Raw genomic sequence first — 23,136 nt, 5'->3', positions numbered from 1 at the left:
GGCACAAGACTGGACAGCAAGCAGTGCTGTACCTGCCCTAGCAGGGATATGACTAGTAACTGTTTATCAGCTTTTCTGACGGCTTTTCCTCTCCTTCCCTCAAGAAAAAGACTCACACAAACAAAACGTATTTCATTTTTGTGTCTTGTGAGAAAATTAACTGAAGAACACAGAGAATAGATGTGAGATTTTATTGATGGGACTGTATTTGGGGTATTTTGCAGAACAGCCCTGTGTTGCAGGCTGTAGTGCAAAAGTGTTGAAGATGCACATTGGTGCAGTTGCCAGTTAGTCCCTCGGAGTCCGCACGCACAGCAGTGGTGTGCGCAGCACGCTGCTCCCTCATTTCCTCTCCTCCTAAAGTCCTCGCTGGCGACAGCAGCTCCGGCCGGCCCTGCCCCGCGATGTCACTCGGCAGGTAGCCGTTGTTTGGCCTCGCTGGGTCACCGGCCGGCGGTGGGCACGTCCCCGTCCCCGCGGGGCCGGCGCTGCTGTGAGCAGCGTTTCTGTTCCAGGACGAGCTGTCTGCAAAGGCAGATACTTCAGTGTTTTCATACCAGTGGTTTCAGGGAATGCTGCCGGGCTCCCCTTGTCTCAGCCATTTCATGGGCGATGAAGCAAGAAAGGATCTCGAAGAGCAGCCAAGGGACTGTCAGCTCTGGTGTCTTTACACATTTTATTTTGGCTGTTCACAAGCCTATTTTGGGGCTGGGGTGAGGTTCCTCTGTGTGATATAGTTGCGATTACTATTCCTGTATCATTGCATTGCATCTTTTGAACCAAACTAAGCCAGTGATTTCTCAAAGAGCAAAAAATGGTGGTTATACATTTAGTGTCTATATTCAGTGTAGCTGTTAAACCCTCTTGCTATTTCGGGTTATAGACTGTTCATGAAGCACTGAAATGCCTGAGATATATATACGAGAAAATTGTGCCAACTGTGGAATTATGCCAAGAATATAACAGCCTTTAAATTTTCAGCAAGTAATTATTAACTAGCCCTAAGATAAATTGTGAAAATCTTAAAAATAATATCATTTGTATACAACATCAATTTCCAAAAGCGGTTCAGTCACTTTCCTTTCCCAAAGCACTAACCGAGAATCACGCGAGTCACGTGTGGTCAGATTGGGGACTAGAGTGAACCTGGTCTCTTGGAGTGCACACTATTAAACAATGTGACAACGTAATGGATTATGAAATGGCTTGGGCTTTGGGCTCGTCCATATCGGCGGCTCTGAACAACAAAACAGATGTCATAACTTTTCTGAAGCATTTGATGCTTTTGGTCTTTGAGCATTTCATATTGTGTGATCTGAGCATGCAGCTTACCTGTAGTTGGTAAGAAATATTCCGTCATTTTTACTTAGCTGAGCAACTGCTATTATTGCCGTTACTAACACCAAGCAGTACATTTATATTGCTTTTGACCATATTGCAATAACCAATATTTGCTCTTTGTTTCAGCACTCTTACTTTACTGTGCCTGACATCAGAGAGCTTCCTAGTATACCTGAAAATGTGAGTAGAGGACTGTGCTCTTTCTCATTTCTGTTTAATGTCAGCAGCAAAACAGATAATAACTGTTACCTCTGTTCGGCCTAGTAATGGATGATATTCTATATATTGCTAGATGTTGAAGGAAACTTTAGGTGGTTAATTTATAATAATTATCGGGTGGAAAACGTCATGTTGCTAACTGCAGAAGTACATGAATAACAGGCCTTTTGAGGTACAACGTAACAGTAGAGTTTAATGTTTGCCATTTTAATTAAGAAAAGATACCAAACGAACAGGAAATTGACAGCTGTAAGTCAAGATATTTACTTAAAAAATATAAAGCTTTTATTATTATCACCACTCCCTTATTACTTACTGTTCACATTTCATGATTTCTTGGTTCTAGTAAGGAAGGAAATGCAAAGTCCACGTCTGTGTTTTGTAGCAATAGGATGCCTTAGATCTGATTCAAGAGTCAGTTCCGCAGGCTAAACCAGCTATCGAATCCTGGCCTAATCCAGACGTGAAGTTACTTCTTGACAGGGGTTATATTTCTGTTAATCTTCTTTATGCTAATCATTTTTGTTTGATAAGCCTCAAATGACCTGGAGAGCAAGGAAGGGAGTTTATGTCCTTTTAGAGGCTGGTGAATCAGAGGGCAGAGAGAAAAGAGCTGGTGATGGTGAAGGGAACTGTGATCCGTGTGACTGTGCTCAAGCTTCACTCTTTGCAGAGCAGATTGCGCCTTGCTTTGTTCCTTCAGTCACAAGTTCTTCATTAGGTGACGGGGATGAGAAGTACATGAATGTCTTTTAAAATATTTGTTTTAATTTGTTTAAGTCAGTGTGCATGTGCATTTACTAAAATAGCAAATGATCAAATGGGTCATTGATCTCCATGAACTTTCAGAGGAGCATAAGGGAATTTTGTAGCACTCTTAGTGAGTTTTGAGAGGAGCGGGGATACCTGCTCCCATATTTTATTTTGAAAATCCCACTTTTTTTCTCTCCCAAGAAAGGTTTAAATCCTAGGAAACAAAATACACAACAATTAAACCGCAAATTGGAGCGCTTTCACTTGTATTTATTTAACTCATTCATGGTTTTGTCACTTACGAGACATGTCTTTCAAAATACATGTGTAAGTCCCAATTTAATCTTCAAAGATGACAGCTTTCTTATAAATAAAACTTAGAGCTCACACGTGAATTTCCTTAGTATCAATACATTACCATACAGCCCACATGCTTCCCAGGTGTCACTGGCAAATTTCTGAGAGCGGAGAAGACTGAAGTCTTATCAATCTTTCCGTCTGAAAGTACATTTGTGTGTCAAAGCCAGTACCGAGCTACGGTGAAGCTGCAAGAATAATTGCAAGTCAGGTCCCCGAGTCTGATTTCCCCTCAGTAGCAGCTGCTGGTGCCACCTCAGCCATCCCTGATCCCTGATCCCTGTTCCCTGCACCTCATCCCTGTTCCCTGCACCCCATCCCTGATCCCTGTTCCCTGCACCCCGTCCCTGATCCTCGCACCCCGTTCCCGTTCCCCGCGCGCAGGGCGGGCAGAGCGGGATGCAGCCCCCGTTGCACACCCCTCGTCCGAGTGACATCGGAGGGAGTTGAGGGCCACCCAACAGTTCCATTGCCACTATTGGTGGCGGCTGTGCGATCACGCACTGTTTTGGCGTCGTGGAAGGGTGGCTGAGAGGGGGAAGAAGAGTCCTAGAGAAGACAGCTTATGTTTAGACAAAAATATCATGCTAATCAGCACAGATGGGATGAGAAATACAGAAAAAGTACATGATAGTTTAATAGGTTTTTGGCAAAATGTGTTGGCTTTTTTTTTTTCCATTTTCCATTTTCAAATATACCTGTCTGCAACCAAAGCTTTGCTATAACAAAGACCTGAAGGATTGTTTTATATTAACATGTTTGAAGCTACCCATAATGAGCTTAGGTTTTTCTTCTGTCTAGATACCAGTACAAAACTCTTCCATGTACAATGGTTAATTTCTCTTCAGTTCTTTGTGTTTGGATGGCAAGCTGTGGAACATATTTTTGCACAGTATGAAGCATCTTGGCAGACTTCTCAGGCCAAGCATTGGTGGTTTTAGAGTTATCTTTGGATCTGTCAAAAGTGCTAATAGGCTTTGTTGAGCTTCTTTAAGTTTCTAAATCATATTCGCTTTTTGCTTTTCTGCACTTTTTTATTTAATGATGATTAAGATTGCACTTGAATTCATGACTAATCTAATTTTGCTCTCACATGTGCTTTTTGTGTGAGGCTGTCTTTCTCATATAGCAACCCTTTCATACCCGTAAGAAGCTATTTGGAAACAAATTCCCCAATTCAGCACTCTTGAGTACATTACCTTTTCTTCTACCAGACACTCCCCCTGCCTTTTATTTTAATTTCTGTGTTTTGAGAAGTGAAAATATCCTCTACCAACAGTGATCCTTTTTTGTTTGCCTTGCGTGGTACAGCCGCTCATTCCCTCATTCTGGGAGCACACAATACATGTGGATGAAGTAACCCATGCGGTAGCACATAATCCATGTTGAAGTAACCCACTCGGTGGCACATAATCCATGTTGAAGTAACCCACTCGGTGGCACATAATCCATGTTGAAGTAACCCACTCGGTGGCTACCTGGTTCCCATAGTAAAGGTCTTGGGACACATTTGCTGTTTGTTAGAAGACGCTGATGATTTCCCGGGTGCGGCAGGAGCCGTGGGGCACTGCGGCGGGTGCGGGTGGAGGGTGCTGGGGCCGATGGGCCGACACTGGCGATGAACTGGCCACGGTCCCTTGTGCACCTTGCGCTGGGTTTCTTTTTTTCTTAATTTCAGTTACATAGGTACTTTTAAATATTGATATTTTACATAGGTACTTTTAAATATTAGTATTTTACGTAGGTACTTTTTACTATTCTGAGCAGCAAAAGCAAGGAAGAAACTTGTGTTGCCCAGGCAGTGCATATGTGAAGTTTTGGCAGTGTTACCTGCTTGTGTCTTGGTCTTTTTATCTGCACTTTAGAGGCAAATTACAAATGTGTTTTGCTTACAGTATTCTACTGCGATTAGTTTTTTGATACTGTATGAACATACTGATCACTCAGGTCAAACTGGAAGTTTGAACCCCCCCTCTTCATCCGCAATGGGCATTCACTGAAATTTGCAGAGAGGCTTCTCTGCCTCCTGCCTCAGTTTCCCCGGCCCCCGGGGAAGCGCTGTGTGTCTTGCCCAAGGGGAGATGTGTGTCCGAGCGCACGCACCAGGACTGACAGAACATGTGTTTTCTCAGAGAAGTATCTTGCATTCAGGAGGCTGTATGTGAAACGTGGTCTGCTTTGTTGCTCCAGCTCCTGGCTCCGCAGCAGCTGGGGAAGGCACCCACAGCTAAAAGTGCTCTGATATCAGATCACCACTCGCTTGTTTGAAGTCATGTACTGGAGGCAGCGCAATGGGAGGATGAAATCTGCCTTGTTTTGGTTGTTGTTTTTTGTTAAGGACACTTGTTTTTGTAATATCATTAATCAAAAATGATTTTCTCTCTTCCCAGAGAAATCTGACGGAGTATTTTGTAGCAGTTGACGTCAACAACATGCTGCACCTCTACGCCAGTATGCTGTACGAGCGCCGCATCCTCATCTGTTGTAGTAAGCTGAGCACTGTAAGTAAAATACATGAGAATTTCTTCTATTCACAGTACTTTAAAAAAAATGTCGGTCATGTATAGGCCATGATCTGGTGATCTCTGGGTCTCCCTTCCTGCCTCAGCTCTGCAACCTCAACTCAATCCTGTGGTTCCATGGGATGATTTTACTTCTGTTGGCCTCTAATGTTCAAATAAAAAAGTGTTTTTTGGATACAGGAATTTGTGGGGTTGTTTAGTACATAAATGTACAAACATTGATGCTGTAGTGAAGTCTTTTTTTTTATCATTTACTTGATGGGAAAAAAAACCAGATAAATGATACTTTAAAACGGATGCTGCAGTGGCCTGCTCTGGAGGGAGTGGGCTACAGTGCCTTGTCAGTCATATTTTTGCAGTTTCGTTTGCTAAGGTGGAGACTGAACGCTACTTCAGCTCCATCAAGGGCCGGAGAGATGAAAGCTGCTGGCTGCTCTAGAGCACTCAGTGCTGCAAACGGCTGGACATCAAACCCCGCACACGGCTGCATTTAGCTCAAAGTTGTGTGTCGTGCATCTCAAGGTTCATCAGTCAATAAGACTGTGATTTTCTTTATAAAAGAAAATGTTAACTTTTCATTCTGTTTGCTCTGTAAATGGGTATCGATTGCTTTCCTTTATGAATGACGAGCATAAGATGCTTTAACTAATCTTGCTTTCTAGTGCTATGGGCTGAGTGCTTGAGCAGTCCTCTCTAAAATACAAGCTTCTATTCCCATTTTGTGTGGTATTAACTAGTCTTTTATGGTATGACCATGACCTACTTCGTGTCTGAGATTAAAACTGCTTCATGGAGTTGTAAATACTATGGAAGGCTGGAATAATGTGCATAGGAAGGGTCCATCGATACAGGGCAGAAAAGGGAAAGAGTGTAAGACTTCATAATCTCCAAATAACTATCACAATATAATTTTGAAAGGTAAGTGAAACTAGGGATATTAGAATAATCTCTGGGATCTATTAATAATTACTTGGTGTTTACAACCAATCCCACATTTAACTGAAAGAATTTTAAGTAAAGTTTAATATCATAGAAAATTTGTAAAATCTTGATTTTTTGTATCTGTCACGTGTTCTACGTCCTCCCTTCTGAAAAAAGGAAAAATACATCTGGGCCTGGTAATTGGCTAAAATGGAAAAGAGAGGTGTTTGTTTCAGAGACCTATAGAAGGAGAAGAACCGTGAACTCTCAGAGAGGAAAGAAGAGGACGCTATCCTAAGCATCTCAAAATGTGGGTGGCGGGTTGGTTTAATGTCTCCTTTGTACCGGAGCCTGGGAAGAATCACTTACCTGTCACTTGGCCTCCTTAACGAGCTGTTTCTCCACTAGGCTTGTGTTTCCTCTCCTGCCTTTCTGCGGTTTCTGCTGCTCGCGCCTGTCGGAGCGGAGCCCCGCAGTCCCTGCCGGGGGGGGCTGTTGGCACCGCGTGTTCTGGCCGTGGCTCCGCGTGGGCAGCGGGCGCGGGTTGGCTGGGCCGCCAGGGCCCCGGCAGCACTGCAGGCTGCATTATTTTAGCTCAAACTGTGCTCAGCGGAAGCCAAGACCTTGTAACTGGAAACGCACCAAAGTGCGATTCACAAAGTGAAGTGAGGGTGCTGGGGGGGGGGTTGAGGGGTTGGTCTCTTTGGTTTTGTTTTTTTGGTTTTTTAACAAACACGAGGAAGGGACCTATTGGCACTTAATTTTTTTTAACTTTGAGAGACATTTCATACTTGAGGTTTAATATCAGGTAAGAGAGAAGATGAAACAGTTCTGGGTGCAAAGTCTTTTCTGATGGAATAAATTCTGTGCTGTTAATATATTGCATCATATCAGATTCAAATTTTGAAAACGGCCTATTGTAATTCAACATCAGTTTATAGCATTTATATGTATGACAAAATCCCATTGATTTAATTTGCTCAAGTAAGGCTCTTAGAGCATTGAATAGGAAGCTGCGAGCAGTGGGTTAGCGAAGCAGAGCCGCCCTGGCCCAGCTATCCTGTTACACTCCAGCAGCAGCTGCAGGAAGCTGCGGTACTGGAACTAATCTTATTGCAAAGTGCTGGATTCCTAGAGTTTTGACAGTTGGGCATTTCTCAGGCTGCCTTATTATGAAGTGCTTGTTTTCTGTGTGGCAATCACTAATCAGGTGAGGTCTCCAGCAAATATGCTATTTCTTTTTTATGAGCCCCTGTCTTGGCAGAGTTGAAGGACAGTGCTGGTGCCTGCCCATGCTCGCGTGTGATTTGAATTCCTGCCAGATAGCAAGGTGAGAGTACATCTCAAAACTAAGTGACAGCTTCTGCTCAGATGTCTGCAGTGTTGAGCATTATGGCTGTTTAATCTTTTCTTGCTGAGTTTTAAAACCAATGGGAGGGGGACTCGGATGGGGCCTCCTTGGATTACTGAGTACGCTCCTCTATAGCAGCACCCATGTCATATGATAATGCTGGGAAATAATCCGTTTGGTCCTCATAGAGGCCATTTTTAAGTAAGAATTAAATTTTTAAACAGTATTTTTTCCAGACATCTTTTTGATTTGGAGAACAGAAACAGAAAACATAAAGGATTTAGGAATATAGAGGAAGAACTACCTTGGGAAAGCATGCCCTCTTCTCTGCCGCGTGGTTTGGAATCAGGCTGTTCCTTTCCTCTAATCTGTGAGACAGGAGCATCTTCTCCAGTAGGAATAAAGTTAAGTCAAAATATAATGGGGTAGGTGTAAATCTTAGTGTTTTGTGAGTCATAATTATAGAGTAATTCAAGACTTTGTAGCTTCCAAATTTTGCTTTAATTAGTGTCATAACATACTAATATTTCCATCCTATATGGACCGTAAGGTAACGTTTACCTGCTAATAAAGAGCTTTCTTACTGAGAAAGCCTGAACAGGTGCTTGTTCAGACACTTGCTGTACCCTGTCTGCTATTTCCTTATGACAGTGGTTCAAATCTAGTTGAGATTCCTGCATATTCTCTTGCACATACACTTGTCCAGCACAGAGGTGCTTTGGAGCTCTGTGGACCCTCTGGGGCAGCGCGGAGCTGAGGGGTGGCCGGAATGGACATCGGAGGACGGGCAAAGAGTGTCAGACGGGACCACGTCTCCCAATGTTGTCAGTATTTCTTGAGAGAGTTTTCAACTCGAGGGGTTTTATGTCTGAAATGTTTCTCGTTAGAGTGCTGTAGGCTTTGGCACTGAACATAAACCAAACTACATCCAGAGCCATAGCTCATTTTCCCTGACACGGAGCCCTAGGAGACCGTATTAGCTCGTCCAGACCATTTTCTTTACCTGTCGGGGGCTCCCTGTGAGGTGGTATATAATTCAGTAGTCTCTCTTAATGGAAATTAATAATAATGAGGGTCATCTGCTTTTCTTTGAAGGTTACACCACATCTAACTGAGTTAGGATTGATGTAATGGTTGTCCTTGCGTAGTTTCATCTCACTCAACTTCAGGCCACCACAAGGACCTCAGTCCTTTAGAATTTGCCGTTTAGGTATTGGTGAGAGCGTTCTCTCCTCCCTCTGTCCAGCAGGCGTTATGTGCTTGAGCTCATAGCACCTTCCCGCAGCCGGGAGGCTTTTGTGAGTTATTGTTTTCCAAATGTGTCTCGCAAGTGAAAGACGTTGTAGAACTTCCACTGGGTATCGTGTGACATTCAAAGATGCTCTAAGCCAAAAACCGCCGGCAGAGTGGCTGTGTTTCCTGTCACCTCTTGGTCTTTTCCTTGTAGGTGTCTGTTTGTATGAGTGTTCCCAGTTATTTAGTCATTGTGTGTCTTCATGTGTCTTTTTATGGTATTGTACTGTAGCTTTTGCTGAGATGTACTTGTTGAGGGTTATCATCTTCTCTCTTGATACCCTTAGCAAATGTGATAAATATCCTGCTTATCTTTCTTTTCCAAGTTATTAATTATCGTTTGAAATAGGATTGAGAGACATCGTTTCCTCCCGAGCTCTGTGAGGGTTCTCCCCACGGCTGGACTAGCACTTGTAGTTGTTAGTTGTGATATTTTCACTCAGTACCTGCCAACATCAAAACTGCTCTGAGTAAGGTTTTATAAATATAACTGAAAAATTCAATGGATCAAATAGTTTGGCGAAGGGCAAGTAGATAAAAGTCTCCTTTAAAGAATAAATATGTAATCACTGGGTTTAGAATGGTATAGTCTTAAGAAACCTACACCAAATATTTTTTTCAGTTTCTGTTATAATTTCAATGCAGTTTTATGATATTTAATAGATGGTAATTACCAGGACTTGGGGGATTTGCCTTTACTCTTTTCTAGTTCCCTTTGTGTTTCCATTTCCATGTTTCTGTTGTTTTATAGAACACTGGGTGTTCTTTTCAAGGTTGGTTTGTTGAATGAATCATGTTCTCAGCTGTTTACAAAGTCAGTTGAATGACAACCACCATAAACCAGTCACGCTTCACCTACCAATACCCTTTTTTTAACGAGAGCACTGTATATTTTCTAATAAAGCATGTTGATATGAAAGCAGAATTGATTCTTTACGTTTTTTCTTCTAACCTTGCCTTTTAGAGTTGTTTTTTGTCTTACTCACGATGCTGTTTTAATGCTGTTTTTCAGTTAACTGCCTGCGTCCATGGGTCTGCAGCAATGCTCTACCCGATGTTCTGGCAGCATGTTTACATTCCCGTTCTGCCCCCGCATCTCTTGGACTACTGTTGGTAAGGCTATATATATGTGTGTGTATATATATTATAGATATGTGTATATATCACTTAGGTTCACAACAGTTTCCACATTCTGTATAGTAAATCTTAAGTCATCTTATGATGCAACTGCTACTCTATATGGTCATATTAAGGAATCAACCAAACTAGTAAGTAAAAACAATATTTTCATGGCAAGATATAGTTGTCTGTCGGTGAGCTGTGGTACTCGGAGTGGTTACTATGGGATGCTGCAACTTAGCTAACAAAGAGGAAGGTTAAGGTGCTGCTGCTTGTCGTTGTTCAGCTGTTAGTTGCTGCTTTGTGTGACTCTCCCTGTATTCTCCTGTGCAGGCAGCAGGGAGGTGAAGTTGGCCCAGAGTGGCGGCCTTACCTTCGCTGCCGGGAGAGGGGAAACTCCCCAGCCATGCTGGAGGGGGAACGCAACTGTTGCGTGAGGGGCTGGAGTTAGTGAGGCCAAAGCTTGGCTGGAGCTGTAACGAGAAGAGGCTGCTCCAGGCTGGGAATGGCAAGGAGAGCGCAGGGCAGAGGTGCAGCTGCGGCAGCGTGGTCAGGCAGCCGGGCGCTACGGGCGCGGGGGGCAGCAGGCTCGGTGCCGCTGTCTGCGCTGGCAGCAGCTCTCGCTGCGTCTCCCTGCGTGGCTGAAAAGGTTGTGGGAGCATGGAGCTTAATGCACTTCTGGGAATTATTTGACAACACGCTAACAGCTCCTTTTGCCCCCTAGCATTTTAAAAAGTCCTCAGAAAAAACCCAAACTTTATCCGACTGCCATAGGATGCCATGTTTTAAGCATGGCTCAGCGTGCAGGTTGGCTGTTTTGTTGTTTTTTTAAGAGTGACAGTGTTCTATGTGACATTTTCTCTGCTTTAAGCAGGAGTGAGGCCCCAGCCGGGATAACTAGCATTCTTAAGTGAAGTGCTAGGAACTGAAACATGTAGATCTAAAGGAAGCTTGTTCCTCTGCAGATGATTTAAATGTTAAGTACCTGCCTATGTCGAGGGTACACGGAACGGAATCTAAAAACTATTATCTCCTGTAGAAATGAACCTTCCATTTACTCCCTGCGCAGGAAGGGCAGGCTCGAGTCATTTGCAGTGCCAGCGGGTCCCTTTCTCTGCATAATGGGCTTCGCGTCTGTAATTAACACTTGAGGGCTGCTGCCGCCAGCTCTTTCTGCAGGTACATGCTGCTTGCAGTTTTCAGGACAGCCGTGCGGCCCACCGGGGGTTTGAAGATTGGGTGTTCATCGACTTTCTGACAAAGGCACGTTGAAGGGGCTGAGTGCGGGTCCCGCGGCCGGGAGCAGGAGCGTGCAAACCGCAAACACTTGGGCAGTGTACCCAAGGAAATAAAGACACAAGTCACTGAGCTCTGCTGAATGAACTCTTTCATGGCTTAACACCCTGTCCATATAACAAATGAGCCGGCTAGTGCGTGAGAAGTATGATTGAAAATCGTATAGCTATTAGGCAGATTGTAATTGCATGTTTACAAATAGAACAACTGATGACATTGAAAGGATTTTTTTTAAACTTAATATGTATGTTCACCTGCATTCCTCATTCATGAGCTGAACCACAGAACTGAAAATGTCAAAAGCCTTTATCTTCAAAGTGCTCGTCCATGACGCGCTTCCTCTGCAGCAGGGATGCTGAGCCAGTAATAGTGGTGTGGTACCATATACATGGGTCTGGAATGACTTCAGTCATCTGCTCCCTATCATTTGGATTAATTGGGGGCAGGACGGGGAAGCAAGGGGGAAGAGTGCTATCTTTTATTTTTATTTTTTAATTAGGAACCATTCTTTGATATATTTTTCAGCCAAGAGAAAGATTTGGGTGGAGGGAACTAGAAATTGGTGGGAATCCTATCATAAGGTTTCACACCTTAATGCACAATTGCTTGTTCCTTTGAATACAGAACAATAGAGGGAACATACGAAGCACTGCTGTGGTTTTTAAAAAAATAAATAAATAAAAAGTGCATGCCAGCAGGTGCCAAAAGTCCTGGTTAATGAGACACCGCCACCAAGCATCAGCAGCCAAGCACATACAGCTACTTAAATTTGGCCAGATCTTGTCCATCTATTTTGTTGTTGGCAATTTGAGCATTTCTGGATGTGAAAGAAGCAGTCTATTAATTTTCCTCACTACTTGTTCCGGTTTGTTTTTCATGTGGCATAAAAACCCTCCCACTGTGTCTGTTTTCTCCCTCCTTGCTCTGGGTGGCTGTGTTTAAAGTTCAGCCCTAAGACAAGCCTGTCTTTGCTGAGCTGGGAGCACAGCTTAGCGTGTTCTGAGTCCTAGGGCATTGTCGCTTGGGTGAGGCTGTGGCTTTTCCCAGAAGCAACAGTGTGTTTTCCAGGGTGATTGAAACAACCTTTGTGTGAGCGGGAGTGCTGGGCAGCCAGCAGCATGCCATGCTCTTCCGGTTTCTTACCTGTATGTTTTCTACCTTGTTCTAGTTTATGCAGTTGAGTTTCTAATTTGCATCAATTACCCAATAAATTTTGGCCTGAGTTCCGTTGCATTGCAGTGAGTGACCTGCCCTGGTGCAGCACGGTGGGGCAAAGCAGCAACACATTGAGTCAATGTCTGTGTGTCAAGACATGAACTTAGTAAACGTGATCTAATCAATTTTCCTGGAACAATGAAACAAAATGGTACAAATCCCTGTGTAGCTGTAAACTATGAACCTTTTTGAGGTCCTTGGGCTTTACGTTACTTTTTCTGGAGAACTGCAGTATTTTTTAAGCATGGGGTTTTTTCACTTAAGAGGAAATGTCCCTCTATTTCACCTGCTTCTCTTCCAATTAGTAGCTGCCCACCTCTTGGGAGCATAATTAACAGGTCTCTAGTTAGCCTAAGGAAACGAATTAAAGAAACTGTAAAAATGCAACGGTAATAAATGGGCAATACATAGCCATTAAGTCCACAATATCCATATTCATGCTTATGCATTGCTACTTTAATGATTTGATATTTACCTATATAACTCATTTGATTATAAATAACGCTGATTGCATTGGGAACCCGCATAGCACAAGAGCAGTAATAACCCTCCTCGTGGTTCGGCAGACTGAGGCAGGCGGTTCGTTTGAGCCGTAAATATGTGCAGTGAAATGGATATTTCTTACCGTTGCACTCAGTGGATATTGAGGCTGCCGTCAGACAGCTCCAAGTAACGAGGAGACACCGGTGCCATGTCCAGCAGCAGGCAGAGCTGGCTGAAGGGCCGTCCTTGGGCTGCCGGGGCCCCAGAAGAATCAGAGGTGGTGCAGAGCGTTTGTCCTGTTCACACTGGCCGTGCAGTCACTGAAGTTCACTCGAAAGTCTTGGAAATACACATCTAACCTGGTAAAACATTCATTTCACATCTCCAGACCTGAACAGCCACGTGCACTGAATGGGGAAGAGCAGCCACAATATTCCGTGTGCAGGACAGTAGTTGACCATTTAAGTAATGGGATGCGGTTAATACATGGTGGAGAAAAACGGTGATAAAAACCATTTATGAAGGCTGAACCTTCAACATTTGCTGTCAGGTGTGTTTCCTCTTCAGGCAGATCGGTGAGTGATGACAGGAGAATGTAGTTTCTCTGGTAGATTTTATTGGAAATAATTGTGCTCTTTACCAGAATTATATTTTATTGAGGTTACTTATGGGGTTTGCTTTGTTGACCCTTCAGGAGTATAAGGCGCTCTCTTGGTCATATATCCTTAACGTATCTCTGCTTTTGCTTTGCTGTTCATGTGTCATTGAACAATAATGTCAGTTCTGAAAAACAAAATCAATTTTGATAGCATAGGTATTCAGATAATTTGATTTTTGTTATCCATGGAGAAAACACTTTGAGGTCCACATTTTGCTGATGAACCGTAATGGTTATTTTAAAGCAGTTGTGAATAAGCAAATGTCACACAAACATACTTTCAAACTCAAGTGCTCCATGGGTGCATCACACCTCAGCTGTTCTTCTTGTAACCTTTCCCGCAAACTAAAGGCTGCTGAAAGTCAGGTTAGTGCAGCCTTTGTGCAGCCCTGGAGCAGTTTTAGGTGCTGTATCGACTTTAATGTAATGTCTCTCACTAGAAAATTGAAAAGATGATTAATTGCATCCAAAGCTGATCCGTATATCTTAAACCATATCTTTCCTGTAATTCCTTAAAATGTTACTGATGGACATGATAGAGTTAATTAACTTTTAGAGGTTGGGGTTTTCCTGTGCTCGGTGACAGGCTCCCCTTTCGGGCACGTTAATAAACGGGGTTTTCTGGAGTACTGCGCTCTTCCTGCTTCCTTTCATTACGTTAGCCAAGGTTCCACTAGATGAGACATTTGCAGTCTTAAGACTTCCTGCCGAGGTTCAGACTTTGTATTTTTGAGATTGAAACTGTCGTGTTCATGAAACTACTTAATTAGAAACACATTAATTTCCCTGCACGCTGGAGGAGTCTGGAGCGGCGGAGCCAGGCGCGCGGGGAAGCCGAGCGTCCGTGCAGCTGCCAGCTAAAGCAACGGTTTAGACTTCAGATATAGAATTACTGGGGATTTTCTTGCTCCTGGAATGTGGCCATTGGAAATGAAGAGATGTGGCTGAGAGAGATAGTGTTTGTCGCAAATAAAACACGCAATCCATATGTAATAAGTGTATATCCCATTGTAGGGTAGAAATGTCTGTCCAGGAGCGTGGGTGTGTGTTCTGGTTCTCATCTGGGGGATCCCCGGGGGCAGATTCTCGGGGTCGGTGCCAGGGTGGCCCTTTGGGAGCTGAGGCGGGACGGGACACGTGGCAGCTCCTCGGGGTTCTGTGAGGGTCTCCGTGCTGGGTTCCTCAGAGACAAAAAGGAAGTGTTTTACGTAGAGTGTTCAATACCAGGCTCTTCTCTTCTTGCAGCATCCAAAAGAGTAGCAGTTTCAGGTAGTATATTAATAAACATGATAAGTATTAATGTGCATATCAGTAAATATTTCTTACAGGTATTTCTCATGTAAATGAGAATCAGAGTGATTTTGGCTGGTCTAGTGTCTTGCAGCAGTTTTCTCAGCGCTGCGCTTCTCGTAGTGAGCAGCAGGTACCCGTTTGTAAAAGCGACATGGCAGATATTTTAATCCAAGGCAGCGCAGTGACATTTCTCTCATTTTTTCATCTGAAATTGAAAATGAGTTCTTTGAGCTTGTGTATCCCAAATGAAATAGGCTCTATTTTAAAAGTTGTGTCTGTCTGCGTGCTTCCCGTTTACCAGGCAGCATGTGCCGTATTTGCAATTAGCAGCCCTGGCACCTCTTGGCTGTTCTTGTAGGCAGCAGAAATAGAAACTTTCCCTCATCACTCGAGTGGGAGTCCTGTAATCAGCTTAATATTAGCAATGCTGCATACACATAGATGCCGCTTCCGCTCGGCGTTCTTGTGTCGCACAGTCCGTGTTGGTGTTTGCTGATGTTGTGGAAGACGTTGGCATCCTGGTTGGGAGCAGAAGGGTCACAGGCGGGAGCGCGGCCGCCCAGCAGCCTCTGGAGTGGTTGTGTGTTCCGAGGGAACAGTGGGATCAGCCTCCGTGCCAGGAGCTCTGGGCTTAATCAGAACCTTCCAAAGTAATTTCTATATTTTTCTTTTGTAAATGTAAACATTTCAAGGTTTATACTTAAGTTATTTAAAATGCTTCTGGAGCCATATTCAAAGGATTTAAGGCTTGTAATACTGGGTGATATGTATACATTAAATTAACCACTAAACACTACAACAGGATCCATTTTTCCAAGGAATACTCTTAGGAAAAGTCTGGGTATTTTTTTACTATTATAATAACCATTTTTTTCCCTCCTAAAAAACCCCAACAGGATTATAGATTTATTTAATAGCTGTTCTTATGTACCTGTCTTAACTTAGTCACTTAGAAATTCTGATGTCGAGAAAAATTAGTGTCTTAGAGCAGTGAGAGGAGCTTGGTTAGTAAAAGAAGCATTTCAAATATGGAAAAAAAACCTGTTCACATGTGGTTTGTTTATCTCTCTTTATATTATTATTTTAAGCAAACTCTAATCCAGTATCCCAGTATTTTCCTGTAGCTAATTTTATAAGTCAGATGTGTTAATCCAGTGTTATGAGAATGTAAAGGCGTTTTTTTTCCTCTCTGCAGTGCCCCAATGCCCTACCTCATTGGAATACATCTCAGTTTGATGGAGGTAAGTCTTGCTCACCATTTATGAAACTATATATAGTTTTATGATTTAAAGCCAAATTCTGCAGGCAATTATACATTCATTCATATGCTTAAAAATGAAATAATCCTGTTAATTTGGGAGCGCTGTGAGAGCTGCAGTGACGCGCACCCGGCGCTGTGAGGTGCGGGATTTAGGGTCCCCGGGCTGGGCGCAGGCGCTGCCCCGACTCTGCACTCACACAGCCGACATCCCACCAGAATGGTGACACCTACAGTTCTCTTTTAGGCTTCTCCAGACAGATTGTAGTTTTTTTAATGCTCAAAAGATCTGAAAAGAAGGAACTTGCTGTTAATGTGAACACAAAGCTGGCAGAGAACCAGCCATCACAGAAAGCTGCACATACAAACAACTCAGAGTAATTCATGTGACTTCTTAAAAACTCTGCAAGTGGAAATAGCACATTTGCTTTCGCTTCCAGTCCTGGTGAAACAGTTGATGAGTCTCCTCGCGAGTCCAGGTCGTGTCTCCTCTGGGGGCTCCGCTGCTGGACTGGTGGGACTGCGTGTGCCTGGGAGTCCATCCGCCCCTGTCCCTGCCTCTCATACCTGTGGCTGGAAATGCAGCCTCGATATCGAGGGTACATAATGATTTACAAAGCTGAGTTTTACATCACACAAAGGAATGGGTATCACTAGAATGTTTGTTCTTATATTGTCCATAAAAATGGAAATATTGATCGTACATGCTCTTTCACTAGTATTCTGTGTAACCTTCCCCCTTTTTCCAGCATTAAGTACAGAATTGCAGTACAATGTGTTAGTGAATAAGCAATTATTTTAAAAGTCAACATGTACATTTGTTTGCACATCATATGCTTATATTAAGAGGGGGTTCTGATAATTATCCTTGAATACTGCATAGATAAGACCGAAGGAATATCTAGGAAGAAATATTCTAGCATATGTTTTTCATGCTGATGAAGAAATCATTGGAATCAGGGAATCATTGGCTTGCTTTTTACAGGAGATGTCTATTTGAAAAAGAAGGGAGAGAGCTGGTAGAGGATGGGCTGTTATCTCAGTGCAGATACTCGTCATGTTCCACAAATCCATTTTCTGCAGAGAGATCCGTGCTTGGCCTGGCAGTGGCTCTAAGCAATGGCCAGTTAGTGGTGACACCTCGGGTGGTGCTGCGCCGTGTCTCCCGTGCCGTGCTGCACCCACCCAGCAGCTCTTTGTCTGCGTGTTTCAGACCGCAGGGCTCTGTGGGCCTTCCAAACTCCATCTGGAGAAACTCAGAAAAGGAGTCGCTTTTGGAGAAGCCAATTTTCATCCATTTTAGTAACTTGTGAAAAAATCTGTTTAGTACTAAATCCAGCAAGGCTTTTGAATAGCCGGAGATTCTGGAACGCAGACTCGCTTTGGCAAAGCACAGTCATTCAAAGTGCCTTCTGAAATCAATTAAATAACTAAAACACACTGTCTTTTCTCCTCCCTCTGCTCCGAAGGGTAAATTGAATGCTTCCAGATAGAAATGTGTCTTCCAGCTAACTGTGCTTTCCCCATTGAGCTGTTGTGTCTGTGTGTGCCCTGGGCCCAGGAACGGGCTGGGCAGTGCATTCCCCTCTGCTCTGCTGTGAAACCTCACTCTCTTTGGCCCGTTCTTCAAATGTAGCGATAAAACCGAGTTTTATTTGTCAGAATAACAACTTAGTAGCAAGAACATTTTTTTCTCGTGATCTAGCAGTTGCGTATTTTTAAAAATAGAATGTATTCCATTTTGCATATCAAAATAACTCTATAAACTACAACTAAACCCCACTGTCATTATTCAGTGTTCATTTTTTTTTAATGCTGAAATTTCAGCAGAGAGATCGTTTGAAGTTTTTTGCTAATCCGTGTGTTCCAGTTTCAGGAGAAGGGATTAATTTCCCCCGTCCTCTATTCAGGTTAAGACAGGTGGACTCTCTATCTACGGTACAGCCCCATGGGACTAATCCAGTTCTGCCCGGGCTCAGGTTCTGCCCCAGCAGCTGCCACTGTGGAGTCTGTCGTTGTGTGTCAGTGGAAGGCGCAGGGAATGCGGCGCTGGAGCTGGGAGAGGAGTTGGGAATGCAGCAGAAAACATATCTAGCCTTGGTGGTGTTTCTGTGGGGTTTTGCTGTTGCTGCCTTGGAGCGGGTCCTCTGGAAGGAATACAGCAGGAATGTTAATGATTTTAAACAAAATACGCCCTCTCTCAACTCCAAAGTGTTTTTTTATCAAACCGCTGTGTGTCTTGAAGGTAGTTTGCAGTTCCTGTGTTACACGGGATCTCTGGAGAAGGAGCGGTTATTTTAATGGAAAATGACAAAGTTTTCTTATGATTAAAATATCAAACATATCCATTGACTGTTAAATCTAATTTGCTGTGACTGAAATGTTCTCCAGTGAGATAAGATAATCTCCTGTTATAGGTCAGAAGGCTCCAGCTGATTTATGAGGGAAAATCTTGGTAGAAAATATAGAGCTGTGTTTTGTGCTCTTATTTTTCAGCTTGTCTATCATCACCTAGTTAGTCATTCTTTATAAGATTTCCATTTAGCAATCCATAAAGTGACTTCAAAGAAGGCTAAAAGTTTATAAGCTGTTGGATAAGCAAGGCTGGAGCTATCACATGAATAATGGAACTTGCTTACGGAACTAATTGAATTCATATTAGATGAAGATAAGGACTTAGTACTGATAAATAATGAGATAGGGAAATGAAACTCTATCAAATGGACACGTCCCTTTCGTAATCTGGTTTTATTTTCTACCTGTGTACCGGATGCTGGTTTAGCATTCAGATGATATAAAACTGACCTTTGTGTTCTAAGTGGTGTCAAACTGAACGGGCAGCTTTTCCTTTTTGTCACAGCAAGCGAGTGTTTCAGCAAGGGCTCCATAGAAGGGCTTTAGCGTGCTGGCGCTGGTGCCAGAGCGATGCCCTTGGCCCAGGGGCTGCGGGTGGAGCGGGGCCGTGTGGCTCTGATTACCCCGTGGTGCTGAGCTGCGGAGGCGGTGCTGGCTCTGACCCCGCTGGGCCCGGGCACACCAGAGCCGCCCTCACCGTGCGCCACGCGCCGCACAAACACGAGTTCATCGCTAGAAAAGTATTTCTTCAACTTTTGGTTTGATATTCAAGTCACTCAGGGACTTTTTCTGGGGCTTCAGAATTTTAATTCTTGCAAGATTATCCAGAAGGAATTTGTGGGTGAAACCACGTTGCAGTTGTCAGAGTGATTTTCAAGCGTTATTCCTAAGCGTAAAGGACAAGAGACACGCCGAGGATTCCCGGCCCACAGGCCAGTTCCCGTGGTGGCGTTAATGGTTAGTTCTCTTTTGTGCCTGGAGAGAGGAGCAATGTTTAGCTTTTTGCCTCCCTCTATACTTAGTAAATCACTGCCTTTTCTAGCTGTAGCTGGAGAAGTGTAGCTTTCTTTACAGGGTTTAAATGAAGGGGTTGTATAAATATGTACACTTAAATCCAGGTCTTAAAACTAAATGTAATTTAGTCACGCACAAATATTATAAATGTGGCTCTACATGGTTTCAGGAGTATTCACAGTGCACTTAAAATATGATGAACTACTTCTGGGTTTATCTTTTATCCAATTATTGGGAAAAATGAAAACAATAACTGTTTTAATAAGCAATTTTGTGTGTGAGGATGTTTGAGGGGCAAGTCTTAAGAAAGACAAATACTGCAGTACCCGCAGGACTTACCAGTGAGCGCAGGAGGTTTTCTGGGCTGTGCGGTGCCAGGGCAGCACTGGTGGTGTTTGTCACTCGGGGGGCAGCACTGGTGGTGTTTGTCACTCGGAGGGCGGCACTGGTGGTGTTTGTCACTCGGGGCAGCACTGGTGGTGTTTGTCACTCGGGGGGTGGCACTGGTAGTGTTTGTCACTCGGGGGGTGGCACTGGTGGTGTTTGTCACTCGGAGGGCACTGGTGGTGTTTGTCACTTGGGGGGTGGCACTGGTGGTGTTTGTCACTCGGGGCAGCACTGGTGGTGTTTGTCACTTGGGGCAGCACTGGTTGTGTTTGTCACTCGGGGGGTGGCACTGGTAGTGTTTGTCACTCGGGGCAGCACTGGTGGTGTTTGTCACTCGGGGGACACTGGTGGTGTTTGTCACTCGGGGAGTGGCACTGGTGGTGTTTGTCACTCGGGGGACACTGGTGGTGTTTGTCACTCGGGGGGTGGCACTGGTGGTGTTTGTCACTCGGGGGCAGCAGCTGCTGGCGCTGGCTCGGCAGCATCGTCACCTGTAGGAGCGGAGCAGCGGAAGGGGGGCTGGGCAGAGCCCACCTGCGGTGCCCATCAAAGGCCGCCGGGGTCAGGGGGCACATCCAGCTTAACCAGATCTGTCTGCTGAATAGCGATTTCAGGTTGTAAATCTGAGGGTGATTTCATTAAGTCCTTCTGGCTGCTGTTGGGGCATGAAATAATAAAATTTTATATCCGCTGCCTTTCCTGCTTCTGGCAGCCAGATTGACACGTCGCTGTCTGCAGGGCTGCGGTGTTTTCCTTAAGAAAATACAAGGAAACTATTAACTAAGTAGAGACAAGTCATTAAGCAAATGGATTTTAGACTTGTTGTGAGCCGTGCTTTCACAATCATTTCCAAGATCATGTGCACCTATCTTCTAAAATGTTACTTTTTGTGCAGTTTTACCTTTCCGAAAGAATTACTGGAAGAAAATTTCCTGGTTTTCTGTTACAGCTCCTTTTATATGTTGATCACATTTGCATCTGGTTATGAAACCTCATGATCAGCTTGGTTTATGTTTTGGCACCAATTTAGCCATGCAGTCATTCACCATCAGACCCGGTGGTGCTGTGCGGTGGTTGTTGTTTTCAATGAAATAGTCAATGAAATGGTTCATCTGAAAGAAGTTTAACTGAAGATTTTTTTTACGATAGGAAATGCAAAAACTGGCAACTGAGCGCAGTGATAATAAAATACCATTTAGTATCAAGTGGTGCTGGTATTACTGATGAATATTGCTTCTAGCACGGGATCCGAGGGGGGCAGGGAGCGCCCTTCATGCTTCTATTAGAATATAGTTTCTCAGCATTTTTGCAAAGTTTCACATAAAACATTTAAATTAGTTGAGTGTTCGGCTGCTCGTGGGCCGGACAGACGCACTAACTGCTGCTTATTTACTGACCTGGTGTTTAAGGCCCCCTGGAGTTTGTTTGAAAAGTTAAGAGATTTTCACAGTAAAGGTGCCATTTCTGAAATTTAAAGTGCTCTTTTCACCAGGAGATAAGTTCTCTCTGATTAAGTCAGTAATTCTTACTAAGCCATGTTTATAGAGGCCATAAACAATGGGTTCAGTGTGCTTGTTAAAGCAGCTTTCCATACCTCTCTGCTCTTTTAAAAAGAGACATTTAAAATAAAAGGCAGGTGTAGGTGTTAGTTCGATTTGATGGTTTTTAGATGATTAATTATGGCTACAAGTAATTCAGTGAGGATGGCTAAGAAAGGTTTGCGGTGGTGATATGTGATGCACTGAATCACTTCTTTTGACTCGGCAAATCCCTCATCTGGAGGAAAATCAGATACGGAAACTGTAATGTTCATGTTTCCTCTTGTTCTTTGCTTTTCCACATTTTTTTCAGCAAAACTTGAACCCAGGGAATATAGTCCGTTCTCTCCAACAGGTATCACTTGATTTGTAGAATTTCACTGGGATATTCGGGCAGCTGTGACTGTGGAATGTGACTCTATGTGGCTCAGTGGTTGTCCCTTCGAATTTTCAGAAAATGACACCAACGTGCACACTGTGCCTGTGAGAATGATCCACGTGGAGCTGCGATTCACACACTCCAATGGGGATTGATGTGGGAAGTGCAGCTGGATGCTGGGAGTTTTTACTAAAATTCCAACAACAGAGTACATGCTTTGGTTTCCAGGCCAGTTGGGCTGATAGGTGCAAAAGAACCATTTAATTATTTGATAAAAGCCCTTATAGCTATCCGGTAATACCTTTATTGAAGATTATAGTGAAAGACGATAAAAACAGTTGAGGGTTAAGATGAATGGGTCAGTCTGCATTTCTCTAGGATGAGCCACAATTAGACCATTGAAAAATCATATTTTTCAAATGCATTGCGAGACAGATGCTATAAATCAAGTTAGTCTCAGGTGTTCTATGAGATGTGAGGGTTTGCCTCCAGGGAGATGCGCTGTCTTAACGCAGACATGGAGCCATGTGGAAGCCAGGTTTGCTGTCCCGGGGTGAGCACCGCACAGCAGGTCGGCACCGACGTTCCCTCCCCTAGACGTGGAGCTGTGGCCTCCATCAGCACTCCCGGTCCTGCACCGCGAGCATCCCCAGCACCGCGAGCATCCCCAGCACCGCGAGCATCCCCAGCACCGCGCTCCGGGCGGTACCCGCCTGCACGAGCCCCTTTTGCTGCAGAAACCCCAACATCTGGCCGAAAGGAAGGTGCAGATGCACCCCCAAAGTTACCAAAACAGCCACTGACAAGTTCCAGCACGTGTGTGTTGCTTCTTCGGCAAGAATCAAGAGAAGGTTTTAATTCCTTCTGTCTTGTCCTACTAGCACTCGATTTTGACAGGCTTCTGGCTTTGGTTAAGTATGTTGCAAGACCTTTTTGTTGGAGCTTTTTCGACTCCTCTGAGTATAAGTGAGATTTTTAATTTTCTGAAACAGGAAGGAGCAAATCAGTTTGTCTGGCGCTTCCGGACTCCTGAAGGAGCGAGACTCCGGGGTTGCTTTAGAGTTTATCAGATGCAGCCAACAGAGTGACCTTTGGTTCCTGAAATGCAGAGGAAAGTACCTGGTTTGTCGTGCAGTACTTGTGCTTTTTATATGGAAAGCATTAAATGTAATATTCTTCCATTTAAGTTACAGACATTTCTCAAGGAAGACCTAAACCTAAATGTCTACAGAGTGCTTTTTATAGTCGTTGGCTTTTTTTTCCCCCCACTAAGTACACAGCAGTTTTCTTTGTAGACAGAGGACTGAGCCTTGAAAACTGAAGGTAATTATTTAGATGCCTAAGGCTCAACTTTGCCATTGTTTTAGAGCTTTAGTTCCTTTCT

At 43.8% G+C, this 23,136-nt stretch overlaps 1 protein-coding gene across 1 annotated transcript in view; it reads left to right on the top strand.

Moving 5' to 3' along the window:
• Window positions 1-23,136, top strand: part of DENND1A (DENN domain containing 1A) — a 134,799-nt gene that overhangs the window by 54,733 nt on the left and 56,930 nt on the right. The window contains exons 8-11 of the mRNA XM_080355927.1: window positions 1,468-1,521; window positions 5,061-5,171; window positions 9,770-9,870; window positions 16,017-16,062. Coding sequence (XP_080212053.1) covers window positions 1,468-1,521; window positions 5,061-5,171; window positions 9,770-9,870; window positions 16,017-16,062 — 312 coding nt within the window. The remainder of the gene's footprint in view (window positions 1-1,467; window positions 1,522-5,060; window positions 5,172-9,769; window positions 9,871-16,016; window positions 16,063-23,136) is intronic.

The sequence above is a fragment of the Nesoenas mayeri genome, assembly GCF_963082525.1.
Source record: "Nesoenas mayeri genome assembly, chromosome: 18".
Classification (NCBI taxonomy): domain Eukaryota; kingdom Metazoa; phylum Chordata; class Aves; order Columbiformes; family Columbidae; genus Nesoenas; species Nesoenas mayeri.
The sequence above is the reverse complement of the archived record's forward strand: the minus strand, read 5'-3'. Positions and strand labels throughout refer to the sequence as shown.